The 21,963-nt window shown below is 48.6% G+C and overlaps 1 protein-coding gene across 8 annotated transcripts in view; it reads left to right on the top strand.

Annotated features, from left to right (window-relative positions):
- Nucleotides 1-531: 531 nt before the first annotated feature.
- ENOX2 (ecto-NOX disulfide-thiol exchanger 2) overlaps nucleotides 532-21,963 on the top strand; it is a 35,215-nt gene continuing 13,783 nt past the window's right edge. For 4 of the 8 annotated variants that reach the window (XM_054213981.1, XM_054213977.1, XM_054213979.1 and 1 more), the window contains exons 1-7: nucleotides 532-583; nucleotides 12,879-13,028; nucleotides 13,797-13,931; nucleotides 17,162-17,317; nucleotides 18,690-18,896; nucleotides 20,564-20,797; nucleotides 21,570-21,782. In XM_054213981.1, coding sequence (XP_054069956.1) covers nucleotides 538-583; nucleotides 12,879-13,028; nucleotides 13,797-13,931; nucleotides 17,162-17,317; nucleotides 18,690-18,896; nucleotides 20,564-20,797; nucleotides 21,570-21,782 — 1,141 coding nt within the window. In that variant the 5' untranslated portion in view covers nucleotides 532-537. Of the gene's footprint in view, nucleotides 584-3,222; nucleotides 3,671-4,306; nucleotides 4,534-12,878; nucleotides 13,029-13,796; nucleotides 13,932-17,161; nucleotides 17,318-18,689; nucleotides 18,897-20,563; nucleotides 20,798-21,569; nucleotides 21,783-21,963 lie in introns of those variants that run through there. The other 4 variants (XM_054213975.1, XM_054213976.1, XM_054213980.1 and 1 more) reach the window with 4 other exon arrangements.

The raw sequence follows: 21,963 nt of genomic DNA, 5'->3' as shown, positions 1-21,963 counted from the left end.
ATACGGTCACACCATGGAGTTACAGCTACCGCGCGTGCTCAGGGGAAGGGTCTTCACCTGGGCCAGGGTCGTCTTGACCCGTGGGGGTGATTTTTACTATTACAATGAAGGTACTTCAGCCTGGGACACTAAGAATTCCCACTTTCCTGCCAAGTTGGCTGAACTTCTCAAAACGCGCAGACTAGTGCCATCCTCAAGGTCCACATACTCGTGTGTTCCAGGATGTGCCTCCTCGAGATGATACAACACTCACCTGCCTTGATTAGGAGTTCTTTCATTAACTCATGCTTGATACCTTCAAGGACATAATTCTCATTATTCGTGAGAATACACATACGGCCTTCCAGCGCTAGTTACCGATAACATTTCAAGGCTACGCTCTGCTAACGCCGGGGGCTGCGCTCTGACATGGCGGCGGAAGGAGCCGCCCCTCCCGCCAGAGCCGCCACCGTCCCGGCATGCTCTGCGCGCAGCGCCCGCCCCCCCGCCGGGGCGGCAGCCAATGGGGGCGCGCGGCGGGGCCGGCGGGCGGGGCGGATGTTCGCGGATGGCGGCCGCGGCGGCGCCGGGCCGGGGCCGGGCGGTGAGTGAATGCGGTGCCGGGGGAGCAGGGGCGGCCCCTGGGCCCTGCCGGGCCCGGGACGGCGGTCGAAGGGCGGCCCGGGGCCGGCCCGCCGAGGCCGCCCGTCGGGGGAGGCTGTGGGCGGCAGGGCGGCGGTTTGGGCCTGGAGCGCCTCAGCGCCGGGGCTCTCCCGCGGGTCCCCCCCGTTCGTGGGGCGGAGGGGCAGCAGCGGGGGCTGGCCCCGGTCCTCTGCCGCCCGGGGGTTCTCCTGTCGCCTCTCAGGTCGTCGCGGGGCTCGGTCGCAGGTCCCCCGGCAGGGGTGTTGGCCTCCCGGTCGGTGCTGGCTTTCGCTGACGAGGTGTGTTTGGGTAGAGACATCTACAAGAGCCTCACGGGAGCCCTCAGAGCCCCCAGGGACCTGCTGCTGGTGGTGGCATCTCCAGTGCTCCGCGCCGTGGTGGCCCTTTGGGTGGTGGGGAGGCTGCTGTGAGAGGTTTAGCTGGGTAGGGAGTCCCCAGGCGGCATTTTGGGTCCAGTGGCAGTTAAAGTGTCACGAGGTGTGGGACAAGAGGGAGGGAGAAATGAGTAGCGTTTAAATAAATTATTGAACTGACTGTTACGTGGGACGCTTCTGATGCTCCAAGAGTGGCTGGTTTGCGAAGGGTGGGGGTGAAGGTGGCAGCAGCTTCTCCCCCGCTGGGTGTAACTGGCTGGGTTCTCTCCTGAGCACTGGGCAGGCTCAGCCGTGCCCAGCCCTGTATCTCGTCTTGCGCTGGATTCCTTCTGCCCTACGTAGGAAGCACTCTTACCTTCAGGCACGCTCATCCCAGTAACCACAGCTGCCGGTGGGCTGTAACTCGCCCACAGCCCCACTCCATGAAGATCGTGTGACTGCGATTCAGATACATGTGCGTGCACATGTGTATTTGGTTCCTTAAGCAATATACTCGAGATTCTTTATCTGTTTCTCTCTGTCTTAATTATTTTGTTCATGTTTTGATTGTGTGTGTGAGGTCCAGCTGTTAACAGCAATGTGTCTTCAGATCATGCTGCAGAGAAATGCTTTTGTCCTTTAGTGCCATATGTTTGTCACACAAACGTGTTAGTCCTTGGCTAGATTACTCATTAGTCCACATGCTTTCTAGCTCCCCCATACTTCACTTGCACAGCTACAATAATTAGACATTGTATTTTCCAGCCTGCAGAACATTGCAGCAGAGTCGTGAGACGATGGGTAAAATGTAACCAAACTTGCATTCCTTCTTACTCCAGCCTTTCATCTCCTTCCCGCTCTGGAAGCTGACTGGTTGGGTTTTCTGTTTCTTAGTGTTTTATTTGAGGGATTTCGTAACATTTAACTGAAAAGCGTGCTGTGTTAAGTTGTTGAAAGCTCTGTCTGAGCCACTGTAAGGTCAGGTTTCTTGGTTTAATGTCATGTTTTTGTATGGGTGACTTGAGCTCATAGAAGGGGTGAAGTTCAATCTCTGATAAGGTGTTGCTAGAGAGGCATTCTGTGCACCTTCCAAAGATGGTGTGAGATTTCTCCCCTAATCCCCAACTTTTCTGCTGACGTTCTTCCAGTGCCAACATATCCATCCCGAAGCGACACTTCCCCCCTGCATCCAGCTGCCTGCGCTCGGCCAGGACGAAGCCATTCAGGTCCTTGCGCTGGTGCTGCCCCTCTGCGAGGCTCTCGTCTGGGGAGCAGCACTCGCCCCTCGGTCCAGGTTTTTGCACTGGGATGTTCCGATGATCCTGATTGCTGGCTCTGCTGGGGTTTTCTTTGGGACTTCACTCTTTTCTTCTTCTTCTTCTTCCCTTCTTTTCCCCCAGTAGATCTGTGCAGTTAGTCCTGCGTTCATTTGCCTGACGGGTTCCTTCTAGCCTTTTGAAATATATTTCTGAAAATGGGAGCTTTTGAGCGTTTGTTATGAAGTGGCAGGTGGTATTGCTCTCTGGGCGTGCTGTGAGTGTGGCTGGTGGGATGTGACCCGCCTGGGGTCAGGCATGTCGCCTCTGAGACTGGAGCCGCCTGCTCTGCACGCCAGGCCACGAAGGACGAGCTGCTCATCCCGTGCAAATCCGTGTTAATGCAAAATGATTTGTAGGCGTTGTGTCGGGAGGTTTGACAGAGCCATGTGAGCAGCCTAAAAACACTCTGTGGAATATTTAGTCATTTGGCACGATGTCTGGGGCCGTTGGTGAGGGCTGCCCGCAGTGAGGCAAACACGGTTGAGTGTCTGGGTCTGTGCCGGTGTACACATGAATGTGTGTACACACCCTGGTAAAGAATTTTTGTCCTTTGTTTGTTTTGGGTTATAATGGTTATAAGCAAACAGCACAGCTCATACACAACTTGAACAAATCTCTGTGTTTTTGCTGCTCTGGAGGTATATTTGTGGAAATATGCCATTCACTGGAAAACACTGCAGATAGACCTTTGGTGTTACTGAATGCTGTGTTTTCAGGGTCAAAGAAGAAAGGGACTCTTTGTGTCTCTTTTTCTTGTTAATTTTTTTTTAACAGTGCCCTGCTAGAATAATTAGCTTTGTCTGAAGTTAATATTTCTTTTGAATACAAGCTTCCAGAATCAAGGAAAGTGAGCGGTGTGCTTCTTACTATCGAGGATTACCAGAATGTAACCTTTCTGTGCAAAGGCAACTAATCTCAGGCATGCAAACAGGGTTTATTTAACTGCGTGCCAGCGCTTAAAAGCATTGATGTATGAAATCCCTTGCAAATTCAGATGTACTTGCTGCTAATCACTTCTCCACCTGCTCATCCATCTCCACCCCCCACACCCCAGAATCTGCCTATCGGTGTCAGTCACTGGAGACTGATGGTGACACGTGCGGCCGCCGTTTGCCAGCTCCAGTCCCGACCTGTGCTGTCAATGCCTGGGTTGGGAGTTTTATCGTCATTAGGACCCAACTTCCCTGTTGTGCTCGGAGCTGGAGCTTGTAGGCTTGCGTGGAGCTGCACCGAGTGTGGGAGCTCAACCCCGGGCTCCATCTTTTAAACAACTAAACAAGCTGGGAGTGTCAGGAGAACTGGCTGAAATACTGAAATATGATCAGCATCTTGCCATGTTTCTCGTGCAGTATGCAGGTACAGTACGTGTTTTCTGTGCTTTTCCTGAAAATGTGTTTCTCCGATAATTTTGTCTTAAGTGTTGTTAGCTTAAAGGGTTACATGGAGTTGACAAAAGTAACCACCAAAAGTCTGCTGGTCTCATCAGCGTGCCTCGCCAGCTTCTTGATCAAACTGGTGATTATGAAGCTCTAACCATGACACTTAAGGCAGGAGTACAGTAGAAAAGAGGGCAGAAGCCCAACAGTAGTTTGTGAATTTGTGAATTAGTCTCAGAAGGCAAATTGTTGGTATCGCAATGTAACTTGAAAGCCTCAGTGTCTTCTCTCCTTTCCCTTCCTTGCTCTTTTCTCTGTGTTTTCTCATTGATTACTGCCGATGCTGTGTACTTTGGTTTCTTCTGAAATGCGTTTCTTCAGAGCTAAAACAGGCGGTATGAGATCAGATGGCAGATTGTATCCTGGAATCCAGTTTATTTCTAAATTGCATTTCTAAACATGCAGAAAAGAAAAGCCTGACTCCTGTTCAGGCTGAGCAATACTTATTTCGTATATTTGCCAGTGTTGGCAAAAGGTAAATCCATATTTATAGTAGAGCCTGTGTCAGCCCATTTCTTAAGTTCCTCTTGATGCTGGGTAAGAGAGAAGTTTGATGAGTGGGCATAATCTGTGTGGGCTTTTTACGTGTGTCATTAACATGCTTTTAGGTATGTGAAAGTGACAGAGTATCTGTTACTACATTTTTTTCTTTGAGTTACTGGGGAGAGATTTGTGTACCTGCGTTTTATTACCTAGTTGGGCATCAGGAAATCCATCTGAGTGTCTGACTCGCAGCAGTGCAAGGTTGCTGTCAGGTCGTGCGGTTCCCTTGTCTGGCCCCAGGTGAGCTGGTTTGCGTGTCTCTCAAGCAGTGCGAGGCTTGTGGGCAGGGCTCCGTTTGTCATTTGAGTGAACATTAGTAAACCCAGCAGGGAAGATTTTGCAAAAATCTTGAAGTGGAAGCTCTGTTGGGTGCCGTTTCCCTGTACAATCACAGGAGCCTTGCACAGTGAGCTGTGCAAACCTGCGTTTTGGGTAGAAGCGGTGTCAGCACGTTCAGCTCTCAGTAGTAGGAACAATCTGTAAAACAGTGCTTTTCAGTTCACGTTGTGCCTATTTCTCATTTCTTGATGTTTTTTTTTTTTTTTTTTACTGGTCGTTAAGGCAGATGGCCAAGCTCTCCTAGCAGGAACTAGTGGTTCGAAAATGAAGTCCTGTGCAGGGTCTGGCACAGGACCCAGTTAGGGTAGATGCTTCTTCCCTTGATTTATGCCTGGAACATTGAGATCTTTCCTGTCTCTCTCCAGGCCCTTTCTAGACGTGTGCTGTGAAAGCTACAGCCGTATATAGCACCAGCACAGACCCAGATCGATACCTGTCCCCAGGGCCAGGCGGGGCTGGGCATTGTTAATGCTGTTTAGGACAGCGGGGGACTGCTGTGTTTCTGCCTGTAAGACAGGACTCAGCATCTGTTCCCAGAGGTGAAGACCACCTACAGTGACCTCCTGCTGCTGGGTGGGAGGACTTGCTGGTAGTTGTTCCCTCCTCGACTTTAAGCATCTTCACTACTTTTCCCCAATCCATTTTTCTAGTGAGGAATCTTCTAGTCCAAGTTGCTTTTCAAAAAAATTTTAGTCACTGCATTATGGCGGCTCCTGATACCGTGCTCCTGAAACTTCACTCTTCTGAAAATCCCTGGAGATACGTAGTGGGTGTGCTTGGAGGTGAAGGACACGCTAAGGCCCTTGCCACATATGGCTCTCTAGAAGTGCTGACACTGGTCTGGCACTCACTGAAAACCCTAATTTTTCTCCTCCTCCCCCCTTAGCTTCTGCATAGCGCTTCACTGCAAATGCAGAAATCTGCTGATTTCTGCCTTTCCCGGCTGGCTCTCCCCAGAGCCTCAGGAAAGCTGAGTGAAACCCCAAGGCTTGCTCCTGTGCCCATGGTCCCTCCCTTCCCGAGCAGAGCAGCTCGAAATAGCCAAGGATGCTTCCTTAAAGTGGGCGTGAAGGAAAAGTGCTTGTGCCTCACAGTCGTACTGGCTGATTCTGCCAGCTTTTATCCTGCTCTGTGCCCAGGAGAGAAGCTTTTCTGCAGCTTCAGCTTTCTTCTGTGCATGCTCTTTGTATCCAGGGGGATGTGGCTGGAGCTCAAGCTGAACAGCAGCTCTCTGAAATGGCAGAAGAGAGGCAAGCGGTTCTGAAGGTGGCTGCTGTCTGTGGCATTTACCAATTGTAGGGTGGAAAATCTGATGTAATGAGGAGTTTCTTGCTCTTGGCACAGGCAGCTGTGCACAGGGACTTTTTCTGCCCACCATAACCACCCTGGCAGAGGTCTGGGCACGTGTCATGAAGTAAATGCCAGGTTCTATAGATGAAGGCGACTCGGCGACCATCATCAGTAGCTCCTGGCTTTCTCTGCTCGCAGAACCTGGAGCAAAAAACAGGGCAAAGAGCCTGTGGAAGGAGGTCTTGGGATCCTGGAAGCCCTTGTTGGAGGAGCTACCAGGATCTCTTGTGTGAGTGGCACTCCGAATAACTGCATCCTCTCTAGCACTGTCTCTTGCCAACACTACCCAGAAAATACATTCATTTTTGTTTATTGCATGTGAAGGAGCTACTCAGTTTTCAGCCTGTGCCTGCAGAGAAAAATATTTTGCTGTTCATGATCTCATCAACTTCCATTTTCTGTAACTTCTCAGTATTTCGACTTGTGGAATTCTAGTCTGAGGCTGGATAATGACAGTAGTGGGCTTCTCTTCTAGAGCGCTCATACCATGTGTTCTGCATGTCATAATGGAGTTGTAAATGCAGAAGGTTAGTTTTAAACCCAAGGAAGTCCTGTTTCTCCTTTTTGAAGAGGTTTAGGCAGTATAGAGGAGCGTATCAAACGAGAAGGGTAGCTCTAAACCAGTTTTTCTGTTGGGAAATAATTGGCTCGGAATAAAAAAAGCTGTAAATTGGAACGAAGTTTCACAGCAGGGGTGCAAACTTTCCTCCTTTCCTCATACAATTAATGTCTTTGAACATGAAGCTTGATTTGAAGCAATCGCGTTTTAGCTCTTTAAACCTTACATGCTAATGCAGGGGTTTGCAGGAAGGAGTCCTTGCTGCCTCAAAGTGCATTGTTGGCCTGTGAGTATCAGTTGGAAAAAAGGCTGTAGGGAAGTCAATTGCTTATTCTGGAAATCTGAGAGCAGGATAATAATTTTTGGTTTCGTTCGTACTCTCATTGTACTGGTGTGGCTGTTTCAGGATTGCTTGGTAAGAGCAATGGATTGAGGTTGAAAACACCACCGAATCCTCCAGTGGGAACACAATGAGGGTTTTATCTCTGACCTCTTCGCTGATCCTGGTGTGGTCTCTCAAACAGGATGACCTAAGCCGTGGCTTGATGAGACAGTGAGCCTGGATCTGGATTCCCGGTACTGGTGCCTTAATCATGTCCTGCATGGTCACCTTTGAGAATTAATCTGACACCATGAATTTGTACCAGCACAAAAAATGTTGCTGCATTCACGTCTGGGGATCATGTGTTGCATCTGTTAGAGAGCATATCTGATTACATTTAATGGAGAGCCCATAAATAATAAATTTTTTGGAAGTGGGCTATTCACGAAGTGGCTGGAGCAAGTCCCTGGTCTGTTCGCCCAGGAGTGTCTCTGGTTGTCTTTATGATGCTTCTGCTAGGCTTTGCCCATGTCTCTCACGGGTCGTGCACGCACATTGGTAGATAGAAATGCGTTTGTTGAAGTATTGCTGAACACATCCTCATCCTTTAGGTAGTCATTGGTCTCACACTGGTCTTCACCTGACTTCCCCCCAGAAACACTCCACTGAACTTTAACTTATGTTACTGTCACCCTTAGGCAGCTCTTATGACGAGAGTCCCCCTCCTTGGGGAGGAACAACCCCATGTCCCAGTACATCCTGGGGCCAAGCTGCTGGAAAGCGGCTTTGTGGAAGAAGTCTTTGAGTGTTCTGGTTGACCTGGAGTTGAGCATGAACCAACAATGTACCCTTGGGGCAAAGGAGGTCAGCTCCTCCAGCAGCTTGGCTGTTTTGAGGTGCCCGACTGTAGCTCCGGGATTCATCTCTCCCCGAGGCACCGTGTCTGAGCTGGCTGGTCAGGTCTTGCTCCGTAGTGAATGGAGAGTTGTCACCACAGGACGTGGCGTGGTTCCTGTGACCAGCTGTGGGTTGATTTGCCACGTTCCCAGGTGAGAGGAATTGTACTCTGAACTCTGGCTGTGCAGATGGTGGTTGGCTGTGTGGGTAGCTGTTGTCTCCCCTCTAAAGGGAGCTTAGGGTGGCCCCATCCTCTGCCGCAACATCGTCACCTGTTGGTTGAAATCCCTTCTGTGGCTGATGGGTAAGAGTCTTGCTTTTGGTTTTACAGTACTCTTGTAACAGCTGTCTCTTTCCAATGTCTACATGCGGCTCTGAAAGCTCCAGCTGTGCCACATGTTCAGATAGCTGTTTTATTTCTCCTGGCAATGCCACAGCCGTTATGAATACATCCCCTTTTGATGGCATAACTTGATTATTGTAATCCCAGTTCATGGGGGCTTTCAGAGGACTCTTGCCCATGGCTTGCATGGACTGCAGCAGCACGTTACATTCCTGGCAATGCACATGGTGATCATATTATGCTTGTTTAGCATTCTTTATATTTGCTGCCTATTAAGTGGCAAATTAAAAGTCAGCTTCATAACCTTGCGGTTGAAGCCTCGGTCCATATGCTACCAAACCATTTCTTGCTGTTCTTCAGAGGTGTATGGGACAGCAATGATCTTTGCGAGGAAAAGACGCAGCTGTACTACAACATGTCATGGCTTGCAAAAGTTTTCAGTGGCTGGCTTAAGGTGTTGATGTTTAGATGATCTCAAAGATTTGTAGGCCTGCAAAATGTCATCTAGAAGAGCAGACAACCGTGTGACTGCAGAGCTCCGGGTCTTTGTTTTCATCCAGAATTAGAAATCTTAGAAGGATTGGCCCAACTTGTAGAGCTCATCCTTCTTAGAGCGTTCAGGAGAGTGTGACCCTGACAGAACACACTTTGTGTCTGGACACCACAGCTCCTCCGTGGTATGTGTGACCCCAAAAAACCTAACAGGAAAATAGTTTCCTCAATTTACTTTGTTTAAAAGCAACAACACAACCTCCAAGCTTAAGCCCTCCCCCAGCTTCTCTGAGGAGAGTAGGGAGGAAGAATCACAGTGAAACGCGGGGCTGTTAACACTGGGTGGAAATGTAGGCACATGTACGGGGTAATTTAGCATGTGACAGGGGACACGCTTTTTGTCAAGGCCCTCAGAGCTGTGTGGTTGGTGAGAACAACACTCTTCTCAGAGACCGTGGTATCCCTTTGCATGTGGGGAAAAGCCACTCAAGTTGCAGGTTGAGACTATGTGAGTGGTGGTGGGAAATGTGAAGTGTCACATGAAGTGATCTCCTGGGACAGCCCTGGGGTGGACGCTGGAGCTGGGGTCCTCCTGGGACAGCCCTGGGGTGGATGCTGGAGCTGGGGTCCTCCTGGGACAGCCCTGGGGTGGATGCTGAGGCTCTCCTGGGTGCGACTCTTCCTTTGAAAAAGGTAACTTTGTGGGTGGGCACCCAGCGATTCCTGTCCTGCTGTTCAGCTCAGGACGTTGGCAGGTAACACAAGGTGAACTAAAGTCTCCATGTTCCTTGTCAGGTTGCCACTCATATCCACCTCATCCTCTTGCACGTGATGGACTTCATCCTTTCAGGCAACCAGTCCTGTTTCAAACTTCACAGTACTCCTTTTGGAGGGTGTTTTCCAAGCTCTGCTGCTGGTCCTCGGGCACGCAGAGCAGCTCCTCTGTGTGTTTGTGCTGCTAGAGGTCGGCGCCAGCACTGCGAACTCACCCCCATGCTGCAGAGCAGATTTGGCAGGTTCCTGGAGCAGCAGTGAAACCTGAGGTGAGGATCAGCCAAGAAGGGAGAGGTTGAGGGGCTGATCTGAGATTTCCTTACTCCATCTCTTCTTAATGACATAGAATGCCTGGAAGAAGCTGTGCTGCAGGCCTAGCCTGCTGCTGCTCATCCCCTGACTTGAGAACGACTCTGGGAGCTCTGGGTCAGCATCTGTCCTGTCACCAAGTCAGCAGTCGTGTTCCTCTGCCTGCTCGAGAGTGTTTTACTCGGAATTGCACCAGCCTCCCCTTCCCCTTAGCTCCTCTCCAGCCGTTTAAACAAGTCATGAGCGGGTTGACCTTTTGGTGCAGGAGGTAATCGGGAGGAGGATTCCTCAGGAATGCTTTTAATTACTGAGCCCTCCTGGGCTTTTCACAGGGCTTGATGAATTCTGCGAATGTACCTTTCTTTTCTTTTTTAATTGCTCTTCATGTAGCTGCCTTTGGGGCAGTATTTAATGCCAGCACCTGGGGTCTGGATGTTTTCAGGTAGAAAAGACAGAAGACAAGAAGAGAAACAAGTACTTATTAATTACTGTTCAGTTCTCCGTCACCACGGTCTCTGCTCCTCCTTTTGTAGGTCGCCTTTTGTTAATCTGTGTGCTGATAGCAGGGGCACATTGCTGGCTCTCAGAGGGTCCGTAGCTGGTTCACAGCCACGCGGTGCTTCGTGGCCGATGGGGAGGTGATGGGCAGTTGGGGTCTGCTGATGCTGGAGACTTGAGAGCATTTGTAGGTCAGTTTCTGCTCCTTCCTGTATCTCTCAGGTTAGGGTTGGAGCCTAATCAAGCATCCTAGCTCAAACTGACGATGGAAATAATTGCAGTAAGTAGCTGCATTTGCTCTTCAGTGGGTTAGAAAGTAATCACCTGAGCGGTGTGCCTTAACATCCAGGTGCTGGCTAATGCCCAGTGTCTGTATGGCGAGTTGCCTTCAGCCAGACCCCACCGTCTGTCTGCTTCAGGGCTGGTGGCATGAGTGTCTGGCTGCATCGCTGCTTGTCCACCTCCTTCCCTACACCCAGCCATGGGAAAACACACTTCCAAGTTTAATGTTGCCTTTTCCATCAGCTGGGTAAAAATAGAGGTAAATCTTACAATTGCTCCTTTTCTGTTTTCCCTGTTTCTTTGCTGCGTGTGGCCTTTCTCTATTTTTAACTTGCTGCATTCGAGATTTGTTTTCCTGAGCCCTCACGACCTCAGTGATACTTTGACTTTGGGGTATTTAAGAAACAGCATTGTAGGCATCTTGCATAGTCAGGCGTGACTATTGTTGTTGCCAGCCGAATAGTACTTTTTTTTTTGGCTGCTTCTTGTGTTCTCACCTTTCAGTAGCTGAGAGAAGAGGCCCTTCAGGCTTTCTGTAGTCACTCCCTTGTCTATTTACAGCCGTACACAGCAACCATGTTTATTAACAAGTTCTTGGAAGTGGAATCTTCTAGAATAGAAATCACAATGCTGCGGTGTGTCTAGAGCAAGGTTTGGTACAAATGCCTTGGCCCATCAGTGTGTTGGGATGGCATAATTGTCATCTTTGGTACTCCCATAGTTCTGCTCCAAACAATATTTTCTCAGATATGTCTTTTTTTTATAATCCAAACTGTCCATTCCTTTAAAGCTCTCTCATTCAAATGCCTCTTGTCTCAAAAAAACTTATTCCTCTCCCCACTTCCACTGTATCAACTACCACATCAGCACGTTCTTCTGCAATTTTTATGTCCTCCGTAACTGAGTTTTCCTTTAAATATTTTGATTTTTCGTTAAAGGGTGGCTAGCTTCATCTAGGGAGATCCTGTAACCATTTAAACAACTAGCTGGCCGTAGCAGGATGGTGCTGGTAAACAACATTGGGCTTCAAAGCTCTTACAGACATCTGAAACTACTTGGGGTGCTCCTGGGAGAGAAGATGGGAGCAGAGCCCAAAATCCATGTTTTTGAGTAATAGTTGGTCTATAGGTTACTTGATATTTTAGTGTGTGCTGTATAGTTAGTGAATGTTTAAAAAGTCGTGCTATTTTTGAAACCTGATTCTGATCTTCCTGGGTCTGTATGGGCCTTGGTGTCCCCTTCATTGGGATCCTTCCTGGGGAACATGAGTTATGTTGGTGTTCCCCAAGGTCATGGGGTACCTCAGCTCCAAGTCATGGGGTACCTCAGCTAGTCAGGCGGGTGGTGGCTATTGAAAAGATGGACAGCTGTGTCTAAAACCACCATACAGTGTGCTATCAGGCAAGGGGGGTCTTGGTGGTACATACTGTCTTCAGTGTCCTGGGTTTATATCTTTACCTTATATTTATTTACTTAGTATGGGTCAATCTGCATTTATTCTTCAGTGAACCTAGCTCACTGGTAGAGCTGCTCTATTAGCAATAACGAACTCTGAGCAACGGGACTCAAGGCGTTCTGTCTCTGAGTGCTGTGGTTCTTAAAATGAGTGTCTGGAGGCACTGCCAGCATCTCCGCACCATGGTCAGGCTGCGCCCAGGGTGTGGGGCGGGAGGTGATGGGGTGGCTGGGGACCGATGGGCCAGAATTGGAGACAAGTCTGTGCCCGCAAAGGAAAACCCGTTCCTGTGCTGCGGGGTAGGAGCGAGGGAACTTGAGCCCTGAGGCTGAAGAAGTTTGTCTGGACTCTGATAGTGGATCTGTCGCTTGACTGAGGAGGAGTTTGGTCCGGTCACCAGGTCTGTGAGCATCCCTCTTTGGGGTGCGTGTTGCAAAGCGCCCTTCCTTGGCTACAGAGGGGGGCAACTCATGCCAGACTCCTCGAATAAAAATTGCAATAGCACCTTATGTTTTCAAAGGTCATCTAAGATGTGCCTTGTTTTTTTGCTAGTAAATAATTCCAGGTGAAGTCACAGCTGGTGACAAATTGGGTGAAACTTAAGTAACTGTTGAAAACTATATTCCTGGACTGGAAGAAATAGAAAAAAATTCTGACCTCTGAGTTTCCAAACATGAAATACTGTACAATACAGGGGAGATGCACCCCTGGTTTACAGTATTACAGGTACAGACAGTTTGATTTGTGAGGGTGTTGGGATTAATGTTCGTGAGTAATATTTTAAAGTGGTATCAGTGTAACATTAAGATCAGGTGTAGCTGGGGACAGTAAAATGGAGGCACAATTCCTCCAGGGGCTGAAGGGCTGCTTGTACCTGGGACTGGGTATTTCTCTTATTACTGTGATCGTGAAGCATCACAAACCAATTTAAAGAAAAGTCTCTGAGTGTATTTTTCTCTTTTAGGCTTAAACCATCTGTCCTTTGATCCCGCCAGCACCAACAAATCTCTGCAGTTCAGTGGTGCTGCTGGCCCACGGGTGTCGGAAAGCCAAAGCCCAGCCGAGAATGGAAGTGATCCGGGCAAGAAGAGGAAGAGAGGAACCGTTCCTCCAGGTGAGCCGAGGAGCAGCTCGGTGGCTGGCAATAGAGCAGGCATCCACATAAGCATAGGCCGAAACCAGCTGCTGGGCTGTGCAGACAAGAAGAACAAGTGTATGTCTTGGTGGTACGTGGAAGTAACCAGCTGAAGGTGTGGTTGACCCAGCTGACTCACTGAAGAAGATTTGAATGCTTAATTAAGCCACATGTTTATATAATGTTAATGGTTCCACCTGGATGGCCAGGTAACTCTGCTAGACCTTGAGTCAACACCTCTGGTACTGCTGCTCTCAGCAGCAGCACGTTCTTTGCTTCGTTTCCCCTTTTAGCATGGAAGAGAAGTGTCTTCGGATGGCAGGGGAAGCACTCTCTGCTGGAACAGGCTGGCCATCTCTGTTAAATCCAGGGCGATTACGACAATTTATACCTGCTGAATGTTTGTCCTTTGTTCATAAATCTCTTGGGAGGAATGAAAGCGTACCCCTTACCTTTAATCAGTGTTTCTTTAAGGCCCCTTAGAGCTGTTGATTGTAGTGGATAAACCGTAATTTATTCAGATGCTTTTGGAAGGCAGTATTTTCATATACGTTGCTTTTATAAAATGTCCTCTGCTCGAGAGGGACACAAGTGGGTTTGGTTTTTTCCCTCATTTGGCTCTCTCCTATATGTTATGTTCAAGCCTAGTTTTGGACACCGATACCACAGAGCCTTGCTGGGCAGCGTATGCCCTGCAGAAGAGTTAAGATATGCGCTAAGCTCTTCATCACTTTATTTTCCTCTCAGCAGATGGTGGCAGAAATCTAAGTCTCGACTCCATTCCGATGGGCTTGCCAATGTCCGACCCAGCTGCCTGGACCACTGCGATGAACAATCTGGGGATGGCTCCCATGGGGATGACAGGACAGCCCCTCCTGCCTGGTATGTCAGCTCATCTTCTTTCAAACAGGTCTTTGCGAAAACCCTTTTTCAGTTGAGCTAGATAAATGCCTGCCATGTACAAAGAGCATTAATGAGCTGCGTTTGAAATGCATTAATGCCTGCAAGTGATTCATTTAGAGGCCAGTGTTTTAAAGCTGTTTCAGAGGAAATGAGAATACATGGTTTTGATGTAAACAGTGGTTGTTGTGAGGTACTCTAGATACTCTGCAGTGGACCAGCAGGAGGAGGGTCCCACACAGAGCCCAGGACACCAATGATATCAAGTAAATCATTATTCTAAGCTGAACTGGAACTGCTTAAAAGAAAGGGTGGGAGGGAGATGAAGAGCACAGCAGTAGGGCAGTAAAATGGATACGGCAGAAACTAATGGAGGTTTCTGCTCCAGAAATGACCACCTTGTGGTCTGGAGTACAAGTGGATGGGTGAGTCATCCTGTCCAGGACTTGTTACAAGAGCTCCTGTAGGAGCCGAGCTGTGCTGTACCTGGTTTCTCAGCAGTGCAGGATGCCTGCACATCAAACTCCTGAAATGAAATTGCTGTTTCAGTGCTTTACTACATTAAGCGCTTGAGAAGGATGCTGTCTCCTGCCTGAATAATTGTCTGCTCACCTGGGGAGGGATTGTCTGTGTTGGCAGCACTCTACATTCCTATTTCTGCTCTTCTGGCATAGAGCAGGTAGTTTGCTGTGCAGCTGATATTATATTTAACTGACAGCATCACTTAACTTGCCACAGGTTTTGCCTGCAGTTTGTACTCTTGTGTCCCCTAGGTCTTGTTTAGCATTTGTCTTTGCTGTTAGGGGTGCCGTTGTCATGTCATTCTCCTGCTCCCATGTTTCTGACAAGTAAAAGTCGATACAAGTCTGTCCTAGCAGAGCACACAAGTTTAAAGTCAGTCTCTGATTCCCTGCTGTAAGAATATGGAAAGGCTTCTGAGTGGTGTTCGTTATGAGCTGTTTGAGATCAGGAGGTCTGCACCCAACACAAACAACTCAATGTTTTAGAAGGAGCAAAATATTTTCTTTCTGATCTGGCTGCAAGAGAACAGGGTGCTCTGGTAAGTATGGGTCAGTTCCCAAGCACAGTGATGGTTTGGGGTTCAGACCAGTCGTATCTCCAGTATCTGTTAAAAATGAGAGACGATGGAAGCTTGATGTGCTTTGGGCCATCTTCGCTGAAGGCTACGTGGGACTAAAGTTTCAGGTCACAGTAAAAAAAAACAAACAGTGAGTCTAAAAAAGTTCTAAGAATTTACCAGCTAATTTCTGTTCCTACAGATGAAATAAAAGCATATAGTTGTGAGATGCTTTAAGAGGACCTCAGTGTCTAAAATGAATGCACAGCACCTTTCGCTCCATCCAGCTGCTGCCAGCTTTGTATAAAAAACGTTATCACAGCTTTCATCAAAAAGCACCTGCCAGGCCTGATGTCTGAGCTTTTTACAGTCCTGGAGACTCCTTTCTTCTTTTTTTTTGTTCTTAAAAATGGCGACTGGCTCTTCCAAATCTGCTTCTTAAGCCTCTCGGCTGCTGGCCTGTAGCCATGGGCTCAGCTTCTTGACAGAAGAAGCACGTCTCTGCGCAAGCTGGCAAGTTGTCCTGGGCGTTGCTGGTTGAGCAATAAAGTGGGGCTCCAAATCCAACAGCCACAGGCCCTGTTTGCCCTTGCATACACACTTTCTACTTTTCGTTATAATGTGATAGTTCATTACCCTGCTAGTTCTTTTGCTTCTGATAATTGTATTGATTCATGCTTTTAGAGAGCTGTAAGTCTTGCTTAGTCAGAGAAACACCCATCTTGGCTTTCTCCTCCCTCGGATTCCCTGAGCTCCCCTGTTACCCGCATTAAGGACTTTCTCTGGTTGGCGTCTGTGCCCGTTGCTGCCAGCTAACCTTGCAGCAGGAACAAATTACCAGGACAAGGTGAGATTGCTGTCCTTGGCATGGATAATTATAAAATGTGAAGGGGCTGAATTTAGTGGCTTGCAGAAGTTGCAGCAGTGGGTTTACTTGCCTGCCCTTGATGTGTGGCAGACAGCCCAGGGTGACCCCGGCACCTCTGGGTGTAGGGCTGGGAAGAGCAGCCACCACCCTGCCAAGGACGGTGGGGAGCTGGCTGAAACGCACGCGGCTTTGCCCCGCTTGCTGCCAGCACGGAGGTCGTACCTGTACCAAACTGTGCTGGGAAGATGAGTGGGATCCTGGATTCTAACGCATGGATGTTTCGAACAGTCTCTGCATTTCCCAGCAGGTCACTGCTGCTCCATATCTCCCATCCCCGGTGCTGTCTCAGCATGGGAGCTTTGGCTCTTCGTCTTCCTTCCAGTTGTTCTCCATAGGCAGCGATGGGCAGGGTCCAGGTCGCTCCCTGCTGGCGCTTTGGAGCACAGTCGATGGAGACGAAGAGTTTCTTTACCATCTCAGGAGTGCTTTTAGCAGGAGGATGCCAAGGCTGTGTATAACAGGGCACGGGCTGTGGAGAGCTGCCGTCCTGGGGTGGCTTCCGTCCTGCTTGGAGGGCTACTTCAGGGCCAGCTCTGGTACCTGCTGCCTGCCCAGGCGCTGGCCCGCCCGCACCAGCAGCACTGTCAGACTGGTCTGATGCTCCACAGCTGGCATTGAGTTTACTGGCAGAGATGTTGCTGAAAGGGTGGGAAGTAAAGAGCATCCCAGTCTAAATCTAGGAAATCTGAAAGGTGTGTTGGTAAGTTGGAGGCCAGGATGCTAGTTTTGGTGAGTGTCCTTCCAGCCCTTCAGGGATGGAGCTGTCTGGTTTGCAAGGTGATGCCCTTCACCCTGTGTCACAAGCTGTCTGCTCTACTAAACTAATGAAACCGGAGCGGGTTAGGTTTTACACTGCTTCCATATGCCACAGATTGCTTTTTATGGATAATATAATGCTTACGGGGGAAGGTTTTGACACTAGATGGAGGTGGTGTCTACAGATTGGAAAAGGTAGTAGTTTGCTTGAACGGAGAAAATCATATTTGTCTGAAGCAATCAACAATGAAACAGTTTTTAAAAAGTTGTTCTAAGGGTGAAAATCTAAAGTTCTGGTGAGTTGTATTACAACATCCCCTCTCTGTTGCTGTTTATTCAGGTAATTTTACCTGCCACATGTGGGGAGAGTACTCCATTTGCTGTCTGAATAAGCAGCTACTGTATGAGTCCAAACCACTCCCTGAGTCCCTTATTCTCTCCCCCATTTAGATTTTGATCCTGCTCTTGGGATGATGACTGGAATCCCTCCCATCAACCCCATGATGCCAGGCTTGGGGATTGTCCCACCTCCCATCCCTCCGGACATGCCTGCTGTGAAGGAGATCATTCACTGCAAAAGCTGCACTCTCTTCCCACCGAACCCACGTAACTCCCTTTTTATCTTTTTCCTGTTTCTGTCTATACAGGAATACCTGTGTGTGTGTATGTATATAAAAAGAAAATAAAAATTGTACACGAGAGGAGAGCCATTACATTGCATAGACATAGCAGGTCTGGGGGGGTCACCATGGACCAGGTGCTGGCGAGCAGGTGACGAAGCAATAGGAAGAGCCTGTTTTTGTCACTGAGTGTTTGCCATTTCAGTAAATAGCCTTTTCAGTTGTCAGATTGATAAGGACTGTGGAAGAAAGCATTCCAGTCCCTGGATATTTGAACTCTAATCTTCATGATGTGATTCTTGCATGTATTATCTAAGGCTTCAAGGACGGCGAGCTCTTGGAGGCAAGGGGCTGGATCAGCCAGCGTGGTCCATGCGCTGGGTTTTGCAGAATGTGATGGAAGGAGAGCAGAGGCAGTTGGAAAGCAGACAGAAGGAATGTTTGATAAGGTTGTGGAGGTGTACTGGAAAGGGGATTAGACTTGGATTTTGGGTTTTCAGGGGAAACCTAGCAGTTGTGGTCAGTGTTATCCTGAGAAGGGGAACCTCAGCATCTCGTAGAGCGTATGAGTCCTTCCTGGAGACCCTTGGTACAAGCTGGTACTGGGCTGCGCGAGCTCCTGGCCGGGCACCGTGTTGCAGCTTCCCTTGTGAAGTAAGAGTGGGGCGTTAAGAGGAACCGTTGGCGCAGAAGCCGGGGGTGTACAGCAAAGAAGGTTAAGGGTGGTGTTTCATAAGGCTGTAGCAAGTCAGTGGTCAGGCTCGATGTGGGAACCAAAAGGAGCCATTTCCAAAGAAAAAGAAAATAATCTAATAACTGCTTTTGGAAGAACTTTGCTGGAAATATGCCAAAGAATTAAAAGAATGTAATACAACTGTTCTGTTAAATAAATATGTAAGTAGTGTAATTCTGTGAACTTAACCAGGGACGATAGATCTCAGCACTGAAATTTATTTAGGATTTTCTAGATCATAAGAAACACCAGGCAGCAAGCGCGTAGTCCTTCTCAGCCTTCATGTACTGAGTTGGGAGGGTCTCACTGCACTGTCAGGTGGGCACCTGGGCATGGGAATGGGTTCGGTGTTGGAGAAACACTTCAAGTCACAGCGGTCTCATGCGGTCTCTCTTGGTGCTGCCGTGTCAGAGGTGGTAGGTGGGCACACTCGGCAACCTGCTTCTGGCAGGCGAGACTTTAGATTACCAAGCAGTAATCTGTAGTAAAGTCAAATGCGAGGTGTTCATTTGAAGGAAGGCAGGAAGGTATGGTCGTCTCTCGGGAGAGGTGGGCAGATGAAAGGAACATGTGCTGACAAAGCAAAAACTGACTTGGTCTGCTTTCTCTCTCCTCCTCTCTTCAGATCTGCCCCCTCCAGCAACAAGAGAGAGGCCCCCCGGGTGTAAGACGGTGTTTGTTGGAGGCCTGCCGGAAAACGGAACCGAGCAGATCATCATGGAAGTGTTTGAACAGTGCGGGGAAGTCATAGCTATTCGGAAGAGTAAGAAGAATTTCTGTCATATCCGCTTTGCTGAAGAGTTCATGGTGGACAAGGCACTTTATCTTTCTGGTAGGTGTATTTCTATCTCGGATGGCAGCTTAGATTCTGGGACAGAGACGTAATAACTTCTTTGTGGTTATAATGACAGGCTTTGTTGCAATTGGAATATTTGTCTAATGTTGTGTCAGTTTGCCTCTCGTTCTGCTGCTTTTGCATTTCTGCTTAAATACATGAAAACAGCTCCTGACAGGAGAGATAGCAATGCTTTGCTACCTTGGGTACTGCAAACCTCTGCAAAATACTGGGATGAGGTACAATCAGAGATCCCCATCTTACCTGGAGCAGTGTCCAGTTGATTCTGTAGATAATGTTTAAGGCTCCTATAAAAATTCGCAGTTGCTCTCAATTAATTGGATGGTGTGCTTGACTTTCATCAATTATTTTTTTTTCCCTGTTAGTCATGAGAGCTGAAACACCAGGGCTCCCCTTGCCTAGGGAGCCCCTGTTCTGTGCCTGTAGGGTTTTAAGAGGTTTGTTTCCTGGAGGACAGAGACCTTGCTGTTGGTGTTCACAGACTCTGTGACTGGCAGGTTGTGCGTTTCCAGCCAAGCCCGTGTTTGCTCTGCTCGTTACATCTGCCCTGAGCAGCCTGGGCTCTCCACCTGACTCTTTACCATTCTAGAAAATACAGTAATACTCTATTTTCATGCTAAAAATCCCTTCCAAATTCATCCTTTCAGCGTATTAACAAACCGGGGTATTACTTCCAAAGACAGTACTATCTCCAGAGAGATGAGATAGTCAAGATAAGTGAGGGAAATGCTCTTTGCTGTTTAAAATAACAGAAAACTTTCTGTAGTCTGTTTTGGCTAATCGTAAGCATTGCATCTCACTCCAGAGACTGTTGAATTGAGTTAGACTTGCAATGTCCCATTAGTAAGAGCTGTGTCTCTTTGCGATTACCCCTTCTACATGGCCAGCACAGCTTCTCCAGCTGCGGGCATTCTCTGATTATAGTTCCTCCTGCCCAAACCCGTGGTCATGTGCACAGCCATCAGCGTCCTCCACACACGAGCATTGTTTCTGGGTTTGTTCTTTGTACAAAGCCTCTCTGTAGTTAATATTTTCTTCCCTACATCCCACCTGTGCTTCTCCTAACCATGGAGGAGAGCCTTTAGCACGTTTGTGCATCCAGACGAGGAGTCCTGGAGACTTTGGTGGCAGTGAGAAGAGTTCCCACACAGTGGATGTACATCTTTGCTGACCTTATCCCCGCTCCCATCGGGTGATGGGGGCTGTTCCAAAGATTACCGCCACCCATGTGCTGCTCTCTTTGCCGTGTCTCACCTCTCACCTCACCCTTCCCATCCCCAGCTTCTGCAGTTTGTGAAAGTGTGGAAGAATCCAAGTCAGTTCTGCCTTCCCCACGTGAGCAGCTGGGCTTAGTCCCGCAGCACGAAGAGGTTACATGCAATTAAACAGTTGCAACTCGAGACCCCGGACCTGTTTAGAGGAGGAACATCCCAAGTAAGAGCTTGCCTAGGATGTGCAAAGCACAGGCAGATAGCAGCAGCCCCCCTAACAATATTTCCTTTTCCAGCATTGCTTTCTGTGCACTAACCTCTTCTGCTCAGGGCCTTCCTGGCTCTGTAGGAACGAGAGGTGGACACTGGTGGGTGGTTGGAGCCTGACGTGTGTCACCTGTCCCCTCTGAACACTGCTGTCATCACTGCCAGGCTATCGCATCAGGCTGGGCTCCAGCACTGACAAGAAGGATACTGGGCGCCTGCATGTGGATTTTGCTCAGGCTCGGGATGATCTGTACGAGTGGGAATGCAAGCAGCGGATGTTGGCGAGAGAGGAGCGCCATCGTAGGAGGCTGGAAGAGGAGCGCTTCCGCCCGCCCTCCCCACCTCCCGTCGTCCATTACTCCGACCACGAGTGCAGTGTTGTCGCTGAAAAGCTGAAAGGTAAGTGGTTCTGCGGGCCATGGCCACCCTTCTGCGCAGATGCTGGGACAGAGGCTTGTATTCTCCAGGGCTCATCTTGCTGAACGGAAATGATGGTGCCATCTAAGCCTTGCTGAGCCCATTCAGGCTGAGCCCTCAGCCTGCACACAGCAGCTCTCCTGGCCATCTCTTTTTCAGAATTGTTGGTCTTTTTGTAAATGGTGGTCTTTTCACCATCCCTGGAGTTACTTAAAAGATGGGTAGACGTAGAGCTTAGAGATATGGTTTAGTGATGGTTTTTGTCAGTGTTAGGTTGATGGTTGGACTAGGTGATCGGAAAGGTCCCTTCCAACCCGGGCAATTCTATGATTCTATGAAAAACAAACCCATACTAGAGTACGATAGTTTCTGCCAAACCATTTTTGTGCATGTTAAAAGGAGTAGTGTAAGTCCTAAGACCTTTGAAGCCTAAGACCTGTGACCTGATTATTTTGGAGCTGAAGGATATTTTCTTTCATGAAAGAGTACATCTGAAGAGACGTATGAAGTTTTCCGGTAGGTTTCCAGCAGTTGGTGTCCTCTTGTTGCACCTCAACAGCTGGTTTGCTCCATAAGCTTTATGTTTGGCTTGCCTCCCTTTCTATAGCCTTGTATTCAGATAATACCATGCTTTCAAGAGTTGTAATTAGTCGCCCGAAGTAAGAGAGCAGTTCAGTGGTGCCTGAGAAGGGTCTGAAAGCTGCGCAGCCGGCCCTGGACTTCTGTGGTGTAAAGGTGTCCTTTCTCGCTGCAGATGACACAAAGTTCTTGGAAGCCATCCAGACCTTGCTGACCTGGATAGAGCGGGGAGAAGTGAACAGGAGGACGGCCAACAACTTCTACTCCATGATCCAGTCGGCCAACAGCCACATTCGCCGACTGGTGAACGAGAAGGCAGCTCATGAGAAAGAGATGGAAGAAGCTAAAGAGAAATTCAAACTCGCGCTCTCAGGGATTCTGGTTCAGTGTGAGTAGTGCTTCTGCGCTGAATGTCGTTTGTCTGTTGTTGTAGGGAAGACGCTTAATTTCTAGACTCTGGAGAGGCCATGCTAAAAGGGCTCCAGGAAAAGAAGCAGCAATTGCTTCCGTGCAGCTACAGTTAATTTATAAGCGTGTGTCATTAACTTGGCAAAAGCTTCATGTGGTAC

The sequence above is a fragment of the Rissa tridactyla genome, chromosome 9 (genome assembly GCF_028500815.1).
Source record: "Rissa tridactyla isolate bRisTri1 chromosome 9, bRisTri1.patW.cur.20221130, whole genome shotgun sequence".
Taxonomy (NCBI): domain Eukaryota; kingdom Metazoa; phylum Chordata; class Aves; order Charadriiformes; family Laridae; genus Rissa; species Rissa tridactyla.
The sequence above is the reverse complement of the archived record's forward strand: the minus strand, read 5'-3'. Positions and strand labels throughout refer to the sequence as shown.